General features: G+C 56.1%; 1 protein-coding gene across 4 annotated transcripts in view; it reads left to right on the top strand.

The window, feature by feature from the left end:
* Positions 1 to 19,977, top strand: part of ABR (ABR activator of RhoGEF and GTPase) — a 181,444-nt gene that overhangs the window by 144,595 nt on the left and 16,872 nt on the right. The window contains exon 1 of one of the 4 annotated variants that reach the window (XM_082605309.1): positions 14,153 to 14,629. The exons of the other annotated variants lie outside the window; for them this stretch is intronic. Coding sequence (XP_082461435.1) covers positions 14,468 to 14,629 — 162 coding nt within the window. The 5' untranslated portion in view covers positions 14,153 to 14,467. Of the gene's footprint in view, positions 1 to 14,152; positions 14,630 to 19,977 lie in introns of those variants that run through there. 4 annotated transcript variants of the gene reach the window in all.

Raw genomic sequence — 19,977 nt, 5'->3', positions numbered from 1 at the left:
GCTCCAAAATGAGCCTCCCTCTCTGGGTTGGCCTCATGTGGCAATGGGGGCAGGGACCCTGGAGCGACAGGCCGGGGGGGTGAGGAAGGGGCAGCATTTAGTGACAGACAGATGGCAGCGCTAATCGCCAACATGTGTGTCCAGTGCTTGTGCTCTTGGAGGCCCGTTCCCAAATGTTCTCATGAGATCCTTGCAACAGCTCTGTGAGGAAAAGGATGGTCGTATCCACCCTATTTTATAGATGAGGACACTGAGGCCCTGGTGCCTCTGCTGACGGTGAGCAAGGAAGGCCCTGCTCTCTCCTCTGTGCTGTGTCTCCATGGCCCAGGCCTTCATCGGGGAATGCCCCAGCCTGGGTGAAGGGCACCGCATGGCTAGTGGCCTGGAGAAGGAGCTGGGGTGATTTCCCAGCCCTGCATCCCTCTCCAGCCTTTGTCTGGAGTCCTCTTAGCTCCCGGCAGGGGATGTTTCTGCCTGGCTACCTGGAAGGAAGCAGAATGAGTGAGCGTGGCAAAGAGTCAGGGGAGGGGGACTTCCTCTGCTTCCACAGTGTGCCCCTTACAGACTGGCTGCTCTGAGGTGCAGGGGCCTGGCCTCAAGGAATCTACTGCCAGATTGGAAAGACAGGAGTATCGATATATGCCACGCCACTAGGGAACAAGGCAAGGTGCCAGTAACGATGCTGGAGATGGTGGTGATGCTGTGGCTGCTGATGGTGGGGGTGGGGGTGGGGTGGGGGTGGTCACATCAGAGAGCTTTCCGTGCTAATGCTCACAGCTGTTACCCCAGGGGATCTTCACAGTACCCTGCGGGGTAGGAAAGTTATCACAGTTTTGGTTTTTTTTTACAACTTTATTGGAGTATAATTGCTTCACAATGGTGTATGAGTTTCTGCTTTATAACAAAGTGAATCAGTTATACATATACATCTGTTCCCATATCCCTTCCCTCTTGCGTCTCCCTCCCTCCCACCCCTCCAGGTGGTCACAAAGCACCAAGCTGATCTCCCTGTGCTCTGCGGCTGCTTCCCACTAGCTATCTACCTTACGTTTGGTGGTGTATATATGTCCATGCCTCTCTCTCGCTTTGTCACAGCTTACCCTTCCCCCTCCCCATATCCTCAAGTCCATTCTCAAGTAGGTCTGTGCCTTTATTCCTGTTTTACCCCTATGTTCTTCATGACATTTTTTTTTCTTAAATTCCATATATATGTGTTAGCATACAGTATTTGTCTTTCTCTTTCTGACTTACTTCACTCTGTATGACAGACTCTAGGTCTATCCACCTCATTACAAATAGCTCAATTTCATTTCTTTTTATGACTGAGTAATATTCCATTGTATATATGTGCCACATCTTCTTTATCCATTCATCCGATGATGGACACTTAGGTTGTTTCCATCTCCGGGCTATTGTAAATAGGGCTGCAATGAACATTTTGGTACATGGCTCTTTTTGAATTATGGTTTTTTCAGGGTATATGCCCAGTAGTGGGATTGCTGGGTCATATGGTAGTTCTATTTGTAGTTTGTTAAGGAACCTCCATACCGTTCTCCATAGTGGCTGTACCAATTCACATTCCCACCAGCAGTGCAAGAGTGCTCCCTTTTCTCCACACCCTCTCCAGCACGAAAGGGTTAAGGAACCTGCCCAAGGCCAGGCATCGGGTAGGAGAGCCAGGTGTCTCCAGAGCCCCTGCCTTGCCCTCTCCAGGGCAAGCCTCCCACGGTTCCCCGCATAATGAGATGGAAACTTGTGCTGCAGGAATTCAAAGGAGGAGAGATCATTGTGGGCTGGAGTTAGGGAGGCTTCCAGGAGGAGGTGGAGTGAGGGATTTGAGAGCACTGGGTTTTTTAAATTCCAAAAGCAGTGTTTATATTAGAAAGAGAATTGCAATAATAATAATGAGACTTGAAACATAATCACTGACCATCCCTACTCCCACTCCTCTGAAACAGCCATCTTATTTTGTGCCTTTTCCCTTCCTCAGGTATACAGATATTTATATGGTTTTAATGATGGTGCGTATTTTGTCTTTTTTTTCTATTTTCAAGTAGCATTACCATAAACCCCCTTTTTTCTAGGTCTGAATGTAGTCTTTATAATTACCTTTTTTGTTACATTGTCAAAAGTACTTTATAAAAATCATTTACATAATGGCCAGCACATTAATTGCCATTTTAAGGCTCTGCTATTCTAGCAAGTTGGGCAGGCTCTGGATCAGCAGAAAGCAGTGGGGTGAGCATTCTGGGGGAAGGGCCCATGTGACCCAGAGCAGGGAGGGAGGCAGGAATGCACAGGGAGTGTCCCAGGAAATTAAGGAGCCCGCCTGCCCTGAGCTGGAGGGGTTGTGAGCAGTGCAAGTAAGAGGGAGGTTGAAGGAATGAATGAAAGAAGAGGGATCAGTAAGGTTATAGCCAGAAGGAATCCTGGAGGGCATTTCATCCAATCCTGTTTTGAGGGGAGAAGGAAACAGACCAGAAAGGGTGAGTGACATAGCCACAGTCACACAGCTCATTAGTGGTTGAGCAAAGCTTCCAGATTCAGGATCTTGATCCCAGTTTGGTGGTGCTTGGTCAGCTGCTGGGCAAATGAGTGAACGGGGCAGGGGGAGACCTGGATGTCAGCCTATGACTCTTAGGGGTCAGCCCTTTGTCACTGCAAAGTTAGTAGAAGATCCCACCAGCTTGGTGCATTTCTGAGCCCTCCCTTCCCTCCCCAGACCTCCAGCTTCTCCATGCAGGCCACCCCCACTGTCTGCTTCCTCCTTGCTACCCCGCCCCTGCCCAGCCCAGGAACCCCTCAGCCAGGAGGCACCCCCTTCCTCTGCCTTGTCTCCCTGGCCCTAGGAGACTCCTGTATGTTTATCCCAGTCTATTTCCAACCATGCTGCTCCAGGCTCCAGATGTGCTGTCCCCAACTGGGACCTACTCCCTGGCTGATTAGCATATTCCCAGGATCCAGCCCTTGTTGACTGGCTGGGCCAGAGGGGAGAGTTCTCCCTGAGGACTTCACAGCTCAGTTCCTGCCACTGACTTCAGACCAGAGAGGGGTCTGAGACCTAGGGTCCGCTTCATGCCCCTGCTCCCCCACTTCCCAGCTCAGCCACAAGCCTGGGGACGGGCCCCCAACCTTCAGCCCTGTTCCCCCTGGTGGGACACAGCTACACTTTCCTGTGAGCCTGCTAGGGGTGGTCCCCTGGGGCATAAGAGAGCTCAAGACCCTGGGGTGAGCTGGGGCAGGGTTCCAGGCCAAGAAGGAAGCTCTAGCTGTCCTAATGCCTGGAGTGGTGACTCCCTCCACCCCATTCCCCCATTGCAACATTTAGGGCCTTTGGGAGCCTCGCCCTTTGTCCTCTTCCCATCTGGAGCCTGGAGCCTGTGTCTGAAGGGGAAAGGAGGGTGATTTCTTTGACATTCTTGACGTGGCCACTTGGAAGCTTGTGAGAGGTCAGAGCTATTAGAAATGACACTCAGAAGGAGGTCATGAAGGCCAGTCCCCTGCCTTCAGGAGTTGGGTGTGTTCTCAGAGCCCAGATTGGTACATCTGACAAAATCTAGACCTTCTTATTTTTTTGTTCAACTGTGGTAAAATATATATACCATGAAATTTACCATTTTCATGATTTTTAGGTTTGCAATTCAGAGGTATTAATTAAGGACATTCACATTGTTGTGCAACCGTCGCCACCATCCATCTCCAGAACCTTTCATCTTGCCAAGCGGAACCTCCATACCCATGAAACAGTAACTTTCCATTCCTCCTCCCCCAGCCCCTGGCAACCAGCATTCTACTTTCTATGAATTTGACCATTTCTGGGTACCTCGTGTAAGTGGAATCCTGCAATACTTATCCTTTTGTGATTAGCTTACTTCACTTAGCACAGTGTCTTAAGGTTCATCTATGTTGTATGGCAGCGTGTGTCAGAATTTCCTTCCTTTTTAAGGCTGCATAACATTATATGTATAGACCACATTTTGTTTATCCATTCATCCATCAATGGACATTTGGGTTGTTTCCGCCTTAGACTTTCAGACTTTCTTACTTTTTTTTTTTTTTTTTTTTTTTTTTGCGGTACGCGGGCCTCTCACTGTTGTGGCCTCTCCCGTTGCGGAGCACAGGCTCCGGACGCGCAGGCTCAGCGGCCATGGCTCACGGGCCCAGCCGCTCTGCGGCATGTGGGATCTTCCTGGACCAGGGCACGAACCCGTGTCCCCTGCATCGGCAGGCGGACTCTCAACCACTGTGCCACCAGGGAAGCCCCCAGACTTTCTTACTTTTAAGTGAGGAGAAGAGCATGGTCTCTGAGGATGAAGATTTCTTTAGCCTCCTTCCCTCCAGACCCAGGGTTACCGCACCCCCCCCCCACCCCTGGTTGCTCATGTCTCTCCAGCTGTAAAAGGAGATCAGGCCCCCCAAACCCCCAGGACACAAATAGTCACCATTGGCCTCTTTTTAAGATTTTATTTTATTTATTTATTTATTTATTTATTTATTTATTTATTTATTTTTGGCTGAGTTGGGTCTTTGTTGCTATGTGCGGGCTTTCTCTAGTTGTGGCAAGCGGGGCCTACTCTTCGTTGAAGTGCGTGGGCTTCTCATTGCGGTGGCTTCTCTTGTTGCAGAGCACGGGCTCTAGGCGCACGGGCTTCAGCAGTTGTGGCTCGTGGGCTCCAGAGCACAGGCTCAGTAGTTGTAGCGCACGGGCTTAGTTGTTTCACAGCATGTGGGATCTTCCCGGACCAGGGCTCCAACCCGTGTCCCCTGCCATGGCAGGTGGATTCTTAACCACTGCGCCACCAGGGAGGCCCTAGCCTCTTCTTTTTTTAATCAATATTTTTTTATTGAAGTATAGTTGATTTACAATGTTGTGTTAATTTCTGCTATACAGCAAATTGATTCAGTTATACATATATACACATTCTTTTTTAAATATTTTTTTCCATTGTGGTTTATCACAGGATATTGAGTATCGTTCTCTGTGTTATACAGTAGGACCTTGTTGTTTATCCATTCTACATATAAAAGCTTACATCTGTCACCATTAGCCTCTTCTAGTTGAAGAAAACAGCTGCCCCCCGCTGGCTTTCTCTCCCCTGGGTTAGGCATCCCTGTCTCCTTGGCCCTCCTTTGCTAACTTGTTTGTCTTCCCCTCGGTCAGTGGTTTAGATAGATTGAGTGTAGAGTGCATTACCCTGATAGTGTAGGAAGAACACTGGGCTGAGGGTGGGAAAATGCATCCAGGTCCCTGGATCTTTGGAGGCCTCAGTTTCTTCATCTATTAAATGGGGACAGTTATCCCCACTCTGCCTCTATCACAGGCTTGTTGTGAGGCTCAAAGGATGGAATGTCCCTGAAAGAGCTGGTCAGTGCATATCCACGCTTTCACTGGTTTATTCCCACATTTGTGTTTGTTGAACTCCCTCTAAGTGGCAGGCACTGTGTGGTGGATGCAAAGAATGAACAGGACCTCCCCGTGTAGTGAAGAGAACAGAGGAGAATTGCGATCATTCAGTCAATGTTGAAGAGGTTTTGAGGCCAGACAGATCTGGGCTTCAGTCTAGCTTTCTCCATTCATTAGTTGGGAGAACAGGTTACTTTACCTCTCTGAGCCTCAGTTTCCTTATCTGTAAAATGGGCTGTAAAGAGAACAGAAGGGGAAAGTCTGTGAGGGCCTTGGCACAGGACCTGGCACAAGGCCTGTCCTTGTCTAGTGATGACAGCCCTTTGCCCAAGCCGGCAGGTCCAGGTGCACTGTCCTCCGCCTTCCTGCAGGGATTCTGGGTGTAGCTTGTCAAGCAAACCCCCTTCCCAAAGGCTGTCACCTGCAAGTGGCCCCTGTGTTTGGGCCTTAGGCTGGCTCAGGCCACGTCTGTTTTCTTATGCTGTTGGAGTCAGACCAGCTTTGATGAACCAGCCTCGGAGTGGGCAGGAGGTCAAGGTTGGGGCCTCACCACCTCCCAGCCTGAGGTTTCCTGCTGTGCCCCCACCCCGGGCTGAGCAGCTCTGGGCTCATCCCCCTCAGAGTCGCGTTCAGCTCGGCGGCGTGGTACGGTCAGGCCCAGAGTGAGTGATGAGCTGGAAACAAGGGTCATTGTCAGCGGGAACTACTTCTGGTTTCAATTATTCTGCAGGGCATGAGGAAATTCGGAGTGAGCGCAGGTCAGGAGGCTGCTAGGGCAGGAGTCGAGGGCTCCCCCACCCCACGTCCCTCCCTCTGGCCCCCGAGGTGTCTGTTGTCCCTGTTTGACTCTGCCCAAGGGTCAAGCATCCCAGCTTTACTGCCCTAGAGCTGGGCTCTGAGGCGTTGGCCTGGTTGACCCAGAACCCCTTCCACTCGGGTTCCTCACAGCTGGTACCAGGAGTGCCTGGGTCCCTCCCTGGGTGGAACGACAGGGGACATTACCGGGTGTCCTTAACACCTTCTCCCATGCATCCTTCAGGCCACACTGACCACAGCCAGGCCCTGTCCCCTGAGAGTGGCCGGTTTTGACTCGGATTGGGGGAAGGGCCGCTGTGAGAAAACCTTGCCTGCAGGGAGGCAGCTAGGCAGCTCCCCGTCCCTGCAGTGGCCATGCAGGGTGTGGCTTTCCAGCCTCTCCGCTGGAAGATGGACCCCTCCCCTGCCTTCAGCCTGGGCTGGGTGTGCACGTCCAGGGGAAGCGTCTGCCTCGAGAGTCCGTGTTTTATATCCGTGCTGCCTGCTGCTCTCAGCAGGTCCACGGGGGGCTCTTCCCTTCGCCACCATCAGCACCACTGTGCCAGCCCAGAAGCACACGGACGGGGAGGGACGGGGGCACCGGGACTGTTCCTCTCCCTCCCTCTGACACCACCTCCCAGGGCCCAGCCTAGAGCTGTTTCAGACCCGTTCACTGTCCAGTGCCTCACCTGCTGTCCCTCTTCAAGGCAGGTCTGGATGGCTCAGTTGCACTTGGAGAGCAGAGTGGGCAGCGGGATGTGGGAGAGCCAGGGGCAGGATCCTACGAGAGAGCCCGCCCTGCTGTCCAAAGGCCTCCCCAAACTTGTAGGACAACCTCTCTCTTCCGGCCAGCGCTCAGCTACCTCCGCTTCCCGGGTGTTCCTGATCTGGGGAGCCTGGGCTCCGCCCAGGGGGTTCTGGAGACAGGAGGCATTGGGCAGGAAGCAGACGGAGGCACGGGTCTCCTCTGCCTCCTGCCCTGCGTGGGAATGCCCCCTGCTCACCTAGGAGAGGTGAGAGGCAGCAGAGAAGCTGATCTGGAGAGGACCTTGGGAACTGATTCCTTTAGGCCCTGAGAGCAATGCCGCCTCTCAACAAACCAAAAGAGGGTGCTCTCCCAGCTCTGGGCCCGAGGGCTCCTAGACTCAGAAGCAGAAGACCCAGGTTTGATCGCAGCTCCACCATCTAACAGCGAGGTGACCTCTCTGAGTGCTCCCCCTCAGACCTGTGCAAGGACCAGATGAGTCCTCGGAGGTAACAGTGCCTGGCTTACTGCACGCTCCCAGTAACCGCCCACCTCCCTGCTAGCGGAGGCTGCGACTTCAGCCTCCTAGGATGGTCCTGCCTTTGATTTTATTCAAAACCTTTGAGCAAAGGACTTAGTAGGGGAATTGCCAGCGACTCCCTGAGTGAGGGCCGAGGCTGTACGTGAATGCTGATCGGGGGCGCCTCACGTGGCTCTCCCCCACTGTGGGCGCTGCACAGCCCACCTCAGCACCTCACCCAGCCCAGCCTGGCCGTGGCACGAGCCGTGGGGGCAGTGGTGGCTCTTGGTGAGGGTCTGACCCCCAGGTGCCCCCCACTCCCCATGGGCTGGCACAGGGAAAGCGAGGCATAGCCTGCTCACAGCCTTGGAGGCAAGAGCTGAGCTGCACTGGCTTCAGGCCTCAGGTGACCCAGAAAACACCGACCAGACTGACTCCATGCGATAAGCGTTATCCTATTGTAAGGCCACCGAAGGGAACCCACACCAGCAAAGCAGAGGCCCAGAGTTTTCCCAAAGCAGAGAGAAAAGTAGAGATAAAACATGAGCTTCGGATCCAGGACTCTGACCCAAAAGTTTCCTTAAAAAGCCCCTAATCTCCCGACTTCCACATCTACCCACCCTGGAGGGGAGCGAGGACCGATGGCCGTGGTAGAGGAATAGCCGCTCTCAGGGGAACTGTCCTCCTTTAAGCCTCTGTCCTTAAAGGAAGAACGGAGGCTTCAGAGTCTGCGGGGCTTGGGGATTACTGGGGCAACCCGAGGAGGCGCCCCCAAGGCAGGCAGTGCTGGACAAAGGCAGTGTGAGTGGGGTGGGGTCTAGAACCCCACTTCAGCCAGGGGTCTCTGCTCCCTGCTTCTGCCGTTAGCTGATTGGGGGCAGGGAGACATTGGCATAAGGTTTCATTTAGAAAGAAAGCGGGGTGTATCCTCTGCTTAAAAAAAGTTCACTGCGGACCACTTGTCTGGTCCAAGATCCTGTTTGACAGGTGTGGAAACTAAGCCCAGAGAGAGAGAGGGAGGGAGTGGCTGCCACAGTGACCAGGCAGGACTCACACCCCGGTTCCGTGGCTCCCAGGAGCTTTCTTCTGTTCATTTGGAGCTCAGAGTTGGGTGGAAAAGAGTTGCTTAATATTAGCAAAAGAGAAAAAAAGCATGGAGGCTCAGCGGACCCTGACCTACTTTCAACCCCCCCTGCCTGAGGCTGTTGTGTTTTCAGTCTGTGGCCTGGGAGGCCCCCTGGAGTGCTCTGACCCCCTGGCTGTGCTGGGAGACCCCGGCCATACTGCCTCCGTCCTGGGAGCAGACAAGTGGCCAAGGGGGTCTGGGTGTCAGTCTGGCTGTGAGTTACATCCATGAGTTGTGTGGGAAGGAATGGATGGATGTGTGTGGGTGTGCCCTACCCACTCCGTCCCTGGTGGGTTTTGTTTTAGGTATACAAGATGTTCCCAAAGGCTCAAGTGGATTTTCCACCCTTTTTCCGTGACCAAATATGCTGTGAGAATTACTAGGAGTTGCCAGGGCCCGTTAGGACATTAGGACAGTCCTGAAGCAGGCAAGCTCTGTGGCTGTCTCCACCTCTCCTAGAGCCACCAAGCACCCTTGAGACACCAGCCTGGGGTGGCCAGGCAGAGTGGAGGGTGAGGCTGTGTGCAGAACAGCCCGTGCTTTGCACTGTCCTATGACTCGGCCAGGCCTTGGGAGACGGGAGGGTCATGGTACACCTTGAGGTTGGGCTGCGGAGCAACTACCTTTGAATCCTGGCTGCCCCCTGTCCCAACATCCTGGAAGCCGCTCCCCATCTCCCTCTCAGGTGGCCAGCTAAAGCTACCAGTAACCACTAATCTACAGAGTTGAGGCTCCAGACCTTAGAGACCTACAACCCCATGCACAGCTGTTAGCAGGCAGGGCCCAGACCCCAGAGTCCTGGCCTGGATGCCTGAAAGAGTCCCCAGTTGCTGGCACTTATCTCCTTGGATGATGGGTCAGCGGTGGGTTGGCTAGGGCTCGGTTTGGAGTTTCACAGCTCCAAGTGAGCTGTGACCTGTTCAGTGTCCTCCCCACCTGGCATGTGGTGGCTATCTAGTCAGTGATGAATGAATGGGTAAATGAGTAGAAAAGTAGCTTCTAGGCTCAGCTCTGCCATTGGCTACTCAGTGACTTTGAGCAAAGTGTTCCTGTCCCCAGGCCTAATTCAGGCCTGGAACATAGCAGATGCTCAAAAAGTGTGGATGGAAAAACATAAACGGGTCTCACTTTCTCATTCTCTGAAGACCTCTGCCCTTCCGATCCACAGTTTGGGTTAGGATCGGTACAGAACAAGGTGAGAACACACGTTAGGAATGCAGGGACCCCAGGGCCATTCATTTTAAAGGAACTCTCCCGCCCCCCTTTCTCACAGTTTCCCTGCGATGTGCCACCCTCCCTGCCAACTCATACACCCTCTGCGTGGGCCCCAGGCTCCCGTGCACTGCCCGCCCTGCTGGTTCTCTCTCGGGCTGGACTCCGGTGCCTGTCTCTGGGCAGGAACCACCATGGGCTTCCTTTCTGCAGCCCTCCCAGCCTCACACGCCACCTGCTCTCCACCCACACCCTGCCTCCCAGCTCTGCTGCCCTGGGGCTGAAGGAGCGCACCTGGCTGACCCCGGACCACACCCCTCCCGGTCCTCCTCAGCGCCATCCCAGGCTCCTCTCCGGCTCCAGCTCCTGCACCCAGCCTCTCCGGGGCGGCCCTTTGGGGCTCTCCCCTCCCCCTCACTCCCAGGCTGTCCTCCCCGGGGTGCCTATGGCCTTGGTCTAGCTGGCTGCTCAGAAACCCCCTTTCCTGCCTTCAAGTCACTTGGCTGGAGGACAGGGACAGGGAATCGGGATTCCAGTCTGGGCTGAAGGGAAGATGAAAGTCATTCCAGTGGGGAAAAGGAGGTCACTCCAGAGAAGTAGCAGCAGCATCCCAAGGTTCTGAGAAAGAAACTTCCTCCTCGTGTTCACAGGCTGGAGGATTTGCCTGGAAGCCGTCCCCATCCCCAGCTGTCACCAAGGCAGCAGCCTCTCCTGCCCACACAGCTCAGGCTGCATATATTCCCTGTTGACCTTTTTTTTCTTCAGTGATGCCTCTGCTGATCACTTTAGCCTGATTTTGCCTCAATCATAGCTGTGCTGGGTGGCCGGTCCCAGCCATCCCAGGTATATACCCCTCCCTCGGTGTAACCCAGGGTCCTGCCCCGCACCTCCCTGGGGACAGCCCCTCTCATTCCTTTGGCAGAGAGTCTGGGGAGGGGGTGAGGGAGGATGGGACAGTCTACTAGGAATGTTTTTAATTCCAAAGGCAGCGACATCTGTTCATGTGGGCCTTCCCACCCAGGCTCTGTTTATCCAGACAGGGGGCCCTTGCTCATCCTCAGAGGCCGGTTCTGCCAGGATGGACAGAGGGGAGAGGGGTGCCGTCACTTGCAGGGTGGCCGGGACAGCCTGAGCCTAGCCCACCCAGTGAAGCTGAGGAAGGGTCTGTGGTGGGCTGGAGGGACCAGAACTCAGACGGCTGCTTTTGAGGAACTCACTAGGATCATTTGTCTTGCCCAACCCCGCTGCTGCAGCCTGCTCCTAGACCATTGCTTCCAGGAAGCAGTGAGTCAGGCTTGGGGAAGAGAAGGCAAATCTGTGCTGTCCCTAGAGAGAACCCCCAGCCCACAGGGAGGAAGGAAAGATGAGCATCTCAAGGGAAGAGCCTCCCAACAGCTATCCATCTGCTAAGGCACTTATGTCACCATGGAGACCAGTTGGCCATCTTTCATCCAATCAGAGCTTGCTTTACCCAGACAAGTGTTGAGCCTGGGGTTCCTAAGACAGACAAGTATAAAGCTTTGGGAAGAGGATCTGCACTGCCCCGCTTCTCCCACACACCTGGCGGGGGACGCACCTTACTCAACATCCCCCAAACTGCATCCTGTGGCATGTGACCCAGATAGAGGACAGAGAACCTTAGAAAGCCAGTGAGGGGCCAGTTTTGAAGTTAACAGTTGGCAGTGCCCAGCGCGGACCATGTGTCTGCAGCAGGTGAACGTGGTCAGCAATTATAATGGCATCTTACCGGCCAGTTATACAACCACCACTTGCCCATTAGCTGAGGGATGCAGAGCAAAGCCAGGGAGGGTGACCTTTTTTCTCTTCTGGCCCACGCCAACCCCTCCTCGAGGAAGCCTTCCCTGAGTCTCTGGCTAGAATTTTCCTCTCCTTTCTCTCAGCTTTCGTGGCACTTGATCTGTGCTGTTCTTGCGGCATAAGACTGGGTTTCTTGAGGGCAAAAACAATGCTTTGTCCATCTGGGTGTGACGTGTGGTAGGTGCACGATTGGTAAATGCCAGATGCATGAATGCCTTTCTGCCTCCTGTTAAGAGGTGTTTAAGCCTTTGTCTCCTCTCCTCTCTTGGGTTGTCAGCTTTGTCAAGCACAGCCTTTTGATTCATCTTTGTGATTTCCCAGCCCCTATCCAGGGTTGGGCATATAGCCAGGCCCTCAGTCAGTACCTCTTGAATGAAATCACTGGGATGAAGAGGTGAGGACCACAGGAATGGGTGAAGCCTTGGAGGAGGTGGGTTTTGTGCAGCTGGTGGGGGCAGCTGCTGGCCCCTCATGGGGCTGCAGGGAGATTCTCTTCAGAGGTGGCCCCCAGGTGCCCTGGGAGAGCAGGTCAGGGGTGGGTCAAGAAGGGTGGCTCAGGCCCCAGCTGGGCAGGGGACACAGGTATGTCCCTGCCTTGGTGGGTCTCTTCCCCTCCCACTCAGGGGTTACTGGGAAAACGGTTGTGGCTCTGCCCCGCTTAGCTGCACTGGCTTCGGGCAACTTTAGCTCAGGGAGCAGGAGGTTCTGTGCAGCCTTGGCGGCCCAGCCCTGTCTGCACTGTGCAGAAGCAGGTGTGGAGCATGGAGCCCTAGAAGAGATGGGGCTGGCCCAGCCACCCTGCAGGGACCACCAGAGTCCAGCAGAGTTCCAGGACTCCACGTTCACCTCCAGGCAGAAGGCAGCACAGGACGAGACCCTGCCACACTGGGATATCACAGTGGTGAGGGCCTAGCCAGACCTCTGTTCGTGGCCTGGCCCAGGCTGGTCTGGGCAAGTGGCTTACCTTCTCTGTACCCTTAGTTTCCTCAAATGGAAAAATGGGGATGTGAGGACATACTTCCTAATGTTGGGGGAGCAGTGGAGGGTTAGCGTGGTGCCTGTCGCATAGTAAGCTCGGTGAAAGGCGTCTCTTGTCATGATCAAGTCTTGGCTCCCTCTGTGGTGAAGCCACCCCTTTCTGCAAAAGCACTGCGGGCTCTGATGATAAACCCCAAGACATGTGTGCTGGTTCAGATTCAGCAGGTGCATTCCAGATGCCAGGGGCTGCTTCTGGGCCCAGGCCTACCTGCCCTGGTGGCCTGACCCAGCTCTTTTCCCCGAATCCAGAGAACCAGCCACACTTCAGTGGTTGTGAGCGCCAGGGCCTTTGGAGGAGACCTGTCACTAGCCAGCTGCAGTTCCGTGACATCAGGCGAGAACTTCATCTCCCTGAGCCCCAGTCCTCACAACTCTAAACAGTACCACCAATGGCACAGAAGTCGTGAGGCTTCAACGCCAGCAGATATTTGAACGCCCTTTGCATGGGACCCGGCTCACGGTTGGCACTGCAAAAATACTGGTTTCCTTCCTCCCCCATGCCAAGCTCTACAGGGTGTGACGCCTGGACGCCTCTGGGGTGTGTGGACCCTAATCATCTGGGGTTCAGGCCTTTCTCTGTTCTCCAAACACCGGACACTGACTTGTTACCTTGTGAAATGAACATTCATCAACTTGAGAGTCAAGAACAAGTTCTTAGTTCTCTATCCCAAGGCACCCAGCACAGAGTGGCTTATGGCCGTTTTGTCAGTGGGCGTCCTCTGCCCCCAGCAGCACAGCCTTTTTTTGGGCTTTTCTGGTGAAGGGCACCAGTGATGGTTAGAAGTGGCCCGTGAGAGGCGCACCTCTTGCTGGGCATCTGTAACCCATGTCATCCTTGGATTTTTTTTGCTCATGTCCCCAGAGAAGGTCCATAGTAGCTGACTCCCTCTGGGGCTGCTAAAGCCCAGGAGGTTGCCCAGCTAGGGATCTTCTTTATTCTTTACACAGGAGTCCACGTGGGTCGGGCCCTGTCACTGAGTTGGCATTGAGGGAGGCATCTGGGGCAGGAGTAGAACCCCAGGGCAGGACTGGTCCTCTGCCCGGGACAAGGGCAGCTGTTGATGGCTCCTGGCCCTGAGCCCTGGGCTCTGCAGACCCCCTCTGGCTTCCTTCCCCCAGCCTCCCGCAGACACCCCAGCCCCAAGGCGCCGCCTGGTGGGGAAGGGGTTAACCAGCCTCCCGCAGGCACCCCAGTCCCAAGGCGCCGCCTGGTGGGGAAGGGGTTAACCAGGGCTCTGGAGGGGAAGGGACTGGCTGGTGGTGCTGCTCGTCAAACTTACTTTAGTAGGGGCTGGAGGGAGGGACGAAGGGTGGGTGAGGAGGAGGCCCAGCCTGCCAAGAGTTAAAACCGGGAGGTTGGGTGTTTTGGAGGGGGCAGCCTCCCGCGCCTCTTTTGAGTCACTTCCTCCGCTGGGGGGGAGCTGGGGGCGGGGGCTCCCCTCCCCGGCAGCCTCGGGCGCTGCGCCGCGCGCTCGGGGCTGGCCTCCCGCTAGCCTGGCCGGGACCAGCGAAGAGCCGCTGCTGCTCCAGCGGTGTCTCCGGGGAGGGAGGACGCAGAGGGAGGAGAAAGAGGAGCCCCGCACCATGCGCTTCCCTGCCCGGCTCGAGTAACAGTCCCGGCGGCTCGGCTGAGGCTGCGCCCGCTCCCACCCTCCCTCCAGCGGCTCCGGAGCCCCGGCGGCCCGCGCCTCCCGGCTCCCCGCTTCCCCGCCTCCCCGCCTCCCCGCCTCCCCGCCTCGCCGTCCCCGGAGCTGAGCTGGCCCCGCAGGCAGGCTCGCCGTCGGGCCGGGCTTTGCCGCTGCCGCCGGCATGACCGACGTCCTGCCTCAGCCCGACTGCAGCTTGAAGGCGGTGTGCGAGCCCCTGGAGCGCTGCTGCCTGGACCCGCTGGAGGAGCCGGGGAGCAAGCGGCCCCCCAACACCGGCGCGCGGCTCTGGGGCCGCGTGCGCAGCAAGCTCCTCCGCCAAAAGGTGCCCGAGGGGCTCGAGCGGGTCGGCGGGGGTGGACGAGAGGGACTGAGGTGGGCGGGGGGCCTGCTGGGGCTCTGGGCAGCCGCTTTTCGGAGCTCACTGCGCCTCCTACTTGACTGAGGGACCCTGGGACAGAGGCTGGGGTAAGCTGTGGGTTGGCTCTAAGTGGCCTTAACGTGATGATTAACGCTGTTGCTACCCCAGCCTCCGAGCCCTGCTCTCTCTGCCTCTGTCCCTGTCTCAGGAAGAGGGGGGCTGTCTCCTGTGGGAGAGGACTGCCTGCCTCCTTTCTGCGCCTCTGCGGGTAGAAATATGAACAGATGGGGCGAGGGGCTCCTGGGTCTCAGTTTCCCCTACAGCGCCCAGCCCAGACCCGACCCCCTGCGTCCAGTGGCCGCCCCTTCTGCAGAGGGGCACCGGCGGAAGCACCTCAGTACCACCGGCCGTGTGAGGTTTCTTTGGGGTTGTGGGGAGCTGGCGGTGCTGCCGGGTCTGGGGGCTATAGGCTGCCTCTTCAGGGACCACCCAGAGGCCTGTTGGCCCAGTGCCAGTCAGGCACCAGGCAACTCAGTCAGTGTGCCAGGGGTTTCCTGACCCAGCAGGCAGCTCAAACCAAGCTGAGCCAGGGCAGACTGCCCATCCTGCCTGCCGCCCCAGACCTGGGCGGGGATGAAAGTCCGAGATAGAAGCTGACTGTCCTGCAGCTGGGCAGGCTGCCGCAGGGCTGGCTTTGGGCCCTGGCATTGGGCGTCTGAGGAAGAGCCAGACCATCGCCTAGCACACAGTGAGCGCTTGATAACTGTAGACCAAATTAACCACCTAAGCATATGTCACAGGGTGCCTGTCCCGGCTGGCCAGGGCCATGCCTGTCCTTCCAGGTAGTGATAACAGAGGCTTGGCTAGTCTGTGTTGCTGGTGGGGATTTACAAGCCCTCCTGTGGGGGTCCGAGGGGGTCCCTCTGCGCAGGTCCTCACTGCCAGCCAGCATAGAGGCTCCTGGCACCTGCAAGAGGATGTGATCTTGGGCCCGTTGGCTCCTTATCTACTTTTATCCTCTTCCAACGGGGCATACGTGACCTCCCAGAGGGGACATCAGTCCTGGAGAGTGCTGGGCAGGGCAGCAACTTGAGCTGTCCTGCATTGGCCCCTGTGTCACCTTCAGCTTCTCTAGGGACAAGGCTAGCAGAGCCTTGCTGGCCTCAGCTGCTACCAGAGCCCCTCTGTGCTGAGGCAGCTGTCTGTGCCCGGCAGCCCGGAGCCGTCCCCTGCCTGTACCCCCTTCCCAACCCCTGCTGAGGCCAGCAGACACCAGCCCAAAGCTCATTGTCCATTTCCAGACCTAGAGGTTGGCAAGAAAGTGACCCAGCATGTTCCTGGCCCCGTCCCAGCCAAACAGAGTCCTTCCGGTTTACCTGCCCCTTTGCCGGGGTGGGAGGGGGGGTGGCAGGTAGGGGGCAGTTTCTAAACCTTGAAACTCCAGACTTTCAGTTCTTTCCCTGGGCATTAGTGACTAGCAAAACCAAGAAGCCGCTTCAGGAATCCTTTAGCTAGCTTCACCTCTGGTGGTATCTGACAGTTCTGTGTCTGATGGTGCCCTCTGGGCAAGGGTGGCAGGCCAGCCAGGCTCTGGGCTGCTGAGTTGATTGGCATCAATGCAACTGCAGGGTGGCTCTGGCGCTGGGATGCTCTGTGCGCCGGGTGACTCAGTCCCCTAGTTCCTGCTGTGTGACAAAGTATGTTGGTGTCGCAGACACAAGGGTCTGTACCGTGGGTGACAGAGGGACATTCATTCACCCTGCTGTGCCTGCCTTGCTGTGCCCGGGGTTGGTGGGTGAGCAGGCAGGCTTGTGGAGCCAGACCCCCTGCCCACCTCCCTTCTTTTCCCAGCTGCATTAACCTATTTTTTTTTTCAGTGCAGCAGACTCACTGCCAGACGAGGGGGCTGGGATCAGGCAGCAGCTTAGGTGGGTGGGGGAAGGGTGCCAGGTACTGCCCAGCCTGACAGGAGGGGTCACCTCATTAACTCCTCATTTAACTTTGCCACAAGGATGTGATGCTGTGGATGCCTGAGACACCTGTGGCCCTCCTGCTGCCACTTAACTAAAGATTAATGAAGCCTGGAAGGGGGTGTATGTGAGTCATCTGGAGACCCCATGCTGGGGCTGAAGAATCTGTTTGAATGGAGAAAGCCCAGTGTTAGCCTGTGGAGCCTCTGGCCCCAGGAGTCTGCGCTTGCTGGAAGAGGGGCCGTAGGGACCACTTGCAGACTCTCCTTTGGGTCCTCAGTGGGGGGCTCTGTTTGGGGTTGTGCTTGTCCCCGAGGAGAGTCCTGGGGCTGAAGCCTCACTCCAGACTCTGACTTGGCAGTTGGCTTGTTGTGCAAGCATTGAGCAGAGGAGACACGTGGCATTTGAGTTTGTGGGTTCTGCCAGTGCTCTCAGCGTTTAACTTCACATTTCTGCTTTCCTTTTCCTTTTTTTTTTTGGCTTTAAATCACACTCAAGGCGACCAGGCTCAGTGCCTGGTCTTCCTCCCATCCTGCCTGTTTCTGGATCCTTAGGTTGCACTTGGGAGGGAGAAGGACTGAATGAGGAATCCCATCCCTACCCCACAGAGTGTCCAAAGGTTTTAATGGGGTCACCTGTGGGAGCCAGAGAGGCTAGGAGTGCCCCAGGGAAGCAGCGGCCAGGCCAGAAGTTTTTGTCTCTGGGCAGCGGGGGTGGGGAGGGACAGGAATCCATGCCCCTACTGTTGCCCTGCAGCCAAGGTGAAGACATCCAGACCCAGACCAGGCTAAATATTGGCTGGAGGTAGGGACTCAGGCTGAACTGGCAGGGACTCAGGCTGAACTGGCAGGGTTCAGGGGAGTGGGGGAGAGTTGAGGATGGTTCCTGATGACCTTGCCTCTGCTTCAAGGGGTTGCCACATGGGTCTGGGAATTCCCCACCACCAAAGAGCTTCTCTCAGGAAGCCAGAGGCCAGCAAGGTGAACTGAGATGTTTCCTGCTGAGCTCCAGGACGAGTCGACCTGCTCTGAGGTGGAGTTTGCTCCCCTCTACTTCTAGGGAAGGTCAGAGGTGTAACCCAAAGAAAGACAGGATGGGGAGCCCTCTTTGGGCCACTAGTCTGGGGAACCTAGGACTCAGGAGGGTCCCTTTCTTTGTCATCTTGATTGCAATTGCAGGACAGCTCCAGACCCCTCCCAGAGTCTAATATAACCTGACAGTTTCCTAACAGGTAGCATCAGGTATGCAAACCATGTGCATGTCCCCAGGGCTCAGTCAGCCATTCACTGGCTGTTCCAGGCATTGAGGGTAGAAAGGTGCTGGGGTATAGAGAGATGTCTTGGGCTCATTTACTTTTACTTCATCATCTGGCTCTGGGCATCAAGAAAGATCTTGAAACTTTATTAGACACCAATAGATACCTCTCCTGCCCCGGCTGCCCACCTCTCTGCCCTACCCCCTTTCTTCCACCCTGCCCCCCTCCACCTTATTTACCGGAGGGAAGGGACCTGCATCCTGTCTTCGCCATTCACATGCCCATTCACACCCCTATAGCGATCCCTCAGCTGTCGGAAGCGGACAGTAGTGCCTCTCCGCGGGCCTGGAGACCCCTGCGGCCAGCCTATTTCCTCCCCGGCCTCTGTGTGGGCCAGGATTGTGACCAGGCTGGCTGGCTGGGGGCTTGGAAGGGGAAGTAGTGAGACCTCCCTGCATCCAGCATACATACTCCCTAGAGGGAGAGGATCTTACTCCTGGAGCCACATGGGTGGCCTCCTGACCCCCACTGCTCGCACTTCTCCACTAAGCTGGCTCCCAAGAGGCCTGTTTGATTCCACAGAGCAGGAGTCCTCAACTCTGAGAATCTGATGACAGTTATGGAGCTCCACCCAGACCCAGAGCCACGCATATGCACAAACTCTGTGCTGTTTCAGAGAGGGTCACGGATCCCCAGGTAGGAACCCGTGCTCTGAGTGCACTTGGCAAGCTGCTGTTTCTTGGCACCTGGGGAGGTTAGAAGGGGCATCGGCCCTCTCCAGCATCTCTGTGGTCCACAGGTGGCTTGGCCAGGCAGCCACGCTGGGCTTGGTGCCCCAGCTTTTGGATGGCCTTGGACCAGGGAGAGCTGAGCCTGCCAGTGCTGCCCAAGCCCAGTGGTGCAGGACTATCCAGAGGCCGTGAAGGCCCAGGAGGGCAGACATTTTGGAAAGAGCCCAGAAACGTCTGCAGGTGCCGGTGTGGGGGAGTTACCAGGCACTGGTCAGGGCGCCCAAGTCTGGAAAGGCCCAGCCCTCTGCTGAGTGGCCTTGCTGGATGCCCAGATTGTCAGGAGCTGGTCCGCAGGTGCTATTTTGGCTTCCTTTTCCCCATAAAATCGTGCTGGGAGTTGGAAGGGTGTTCGTGTTCTGACAGCTCCCTTGCACCCAAAGGAACACACATCCCCGTGCCTGGAACTTGCCTGCCCAATCCCCGGGAGAAAGCCAGAGTCCTGGATCCCAGTGAGGCTTAGACTAATGCCCCATTGTTCTTGGTCCCCCAAGGTGGGCCTAGAGAGGTGGGAAGTGACCGTGGGAGCTGCCGGTGGGAGTCTACTGCAGAGAGGCTGGGAGGGCCCTGTAGCCCCACGGTGATTTCACCAATTCTGCTTTGGTTGTGAGAGAGTGGAACTCATGCCTGAGCCAGAAGCTGGAACCGTCTTTCTCCTGGACAGTGACCCCAGCCAGGGTGGGTGCTTCAGATGGGCACAGCCAGAGCAGCGACAGCCACAGTTCCCCTTCCCATCAGACACCTGAATGCCCCCTCTGTGCTCTGGCCTCCTCCTTGGAGCGCCCCGCCTCCTCTCAGGCTGGTGTAGCCTAGGAGGCCAGAGAAGGAAGGGTACCGGGCTGGTAGGAGTCAAGAGGCCTCGTTTTTCTAATCCTGAGTCTACGGTCTTAACTTGCTGTGTGACCTTGGGCAGATCGCTTTACCTCTCTGGTTCTCTGGCATCAGTATAATGAAGAAGCTGAACAGGATGATCTCCTAGATCCAGTTCATATGATGATTTTGGCCACGTCTCAAGATTCCTACGCCTAAGCCTTAAACTCTCAACATGCTGGGAAAGTCTGGGTGGAAGAGGTCACAGGGCTGCCCCTGGGCCATGGCCAGCCATTCACTGAGCACGGGAGGAGAGAGGCGAGCAGGAATGTGGGGCTTCTCGACCCCTGTCCCGAACAAAGGGCATTGCTTTCTCCAGCCTGCGTAGCCCAGTTTGTTCATTTGGTCTCTGAATATTGATGGGGCATCTTCATGTGCTGGGCACTCCAGAGGCAGCCCAGGCAGAGGCCTTGCTCTCAGGGAACTTGC

This window comes from Mesoplodon mirus (assembly GCF_964341445.2).
Source record: "Mesoplodon mirus genome assembly, chromosome: 18".
NCBI lineage: Eukaryota > Metazoa > Chordata > Mammalia > Artiodactyla > Ziphiidae > Mesoplodon > Mesoplodon mirus.
Note: the sequence above shows the minus strand (reverse complement) of the source record. Positions and strands in the feature narration are given on the sequence as shown.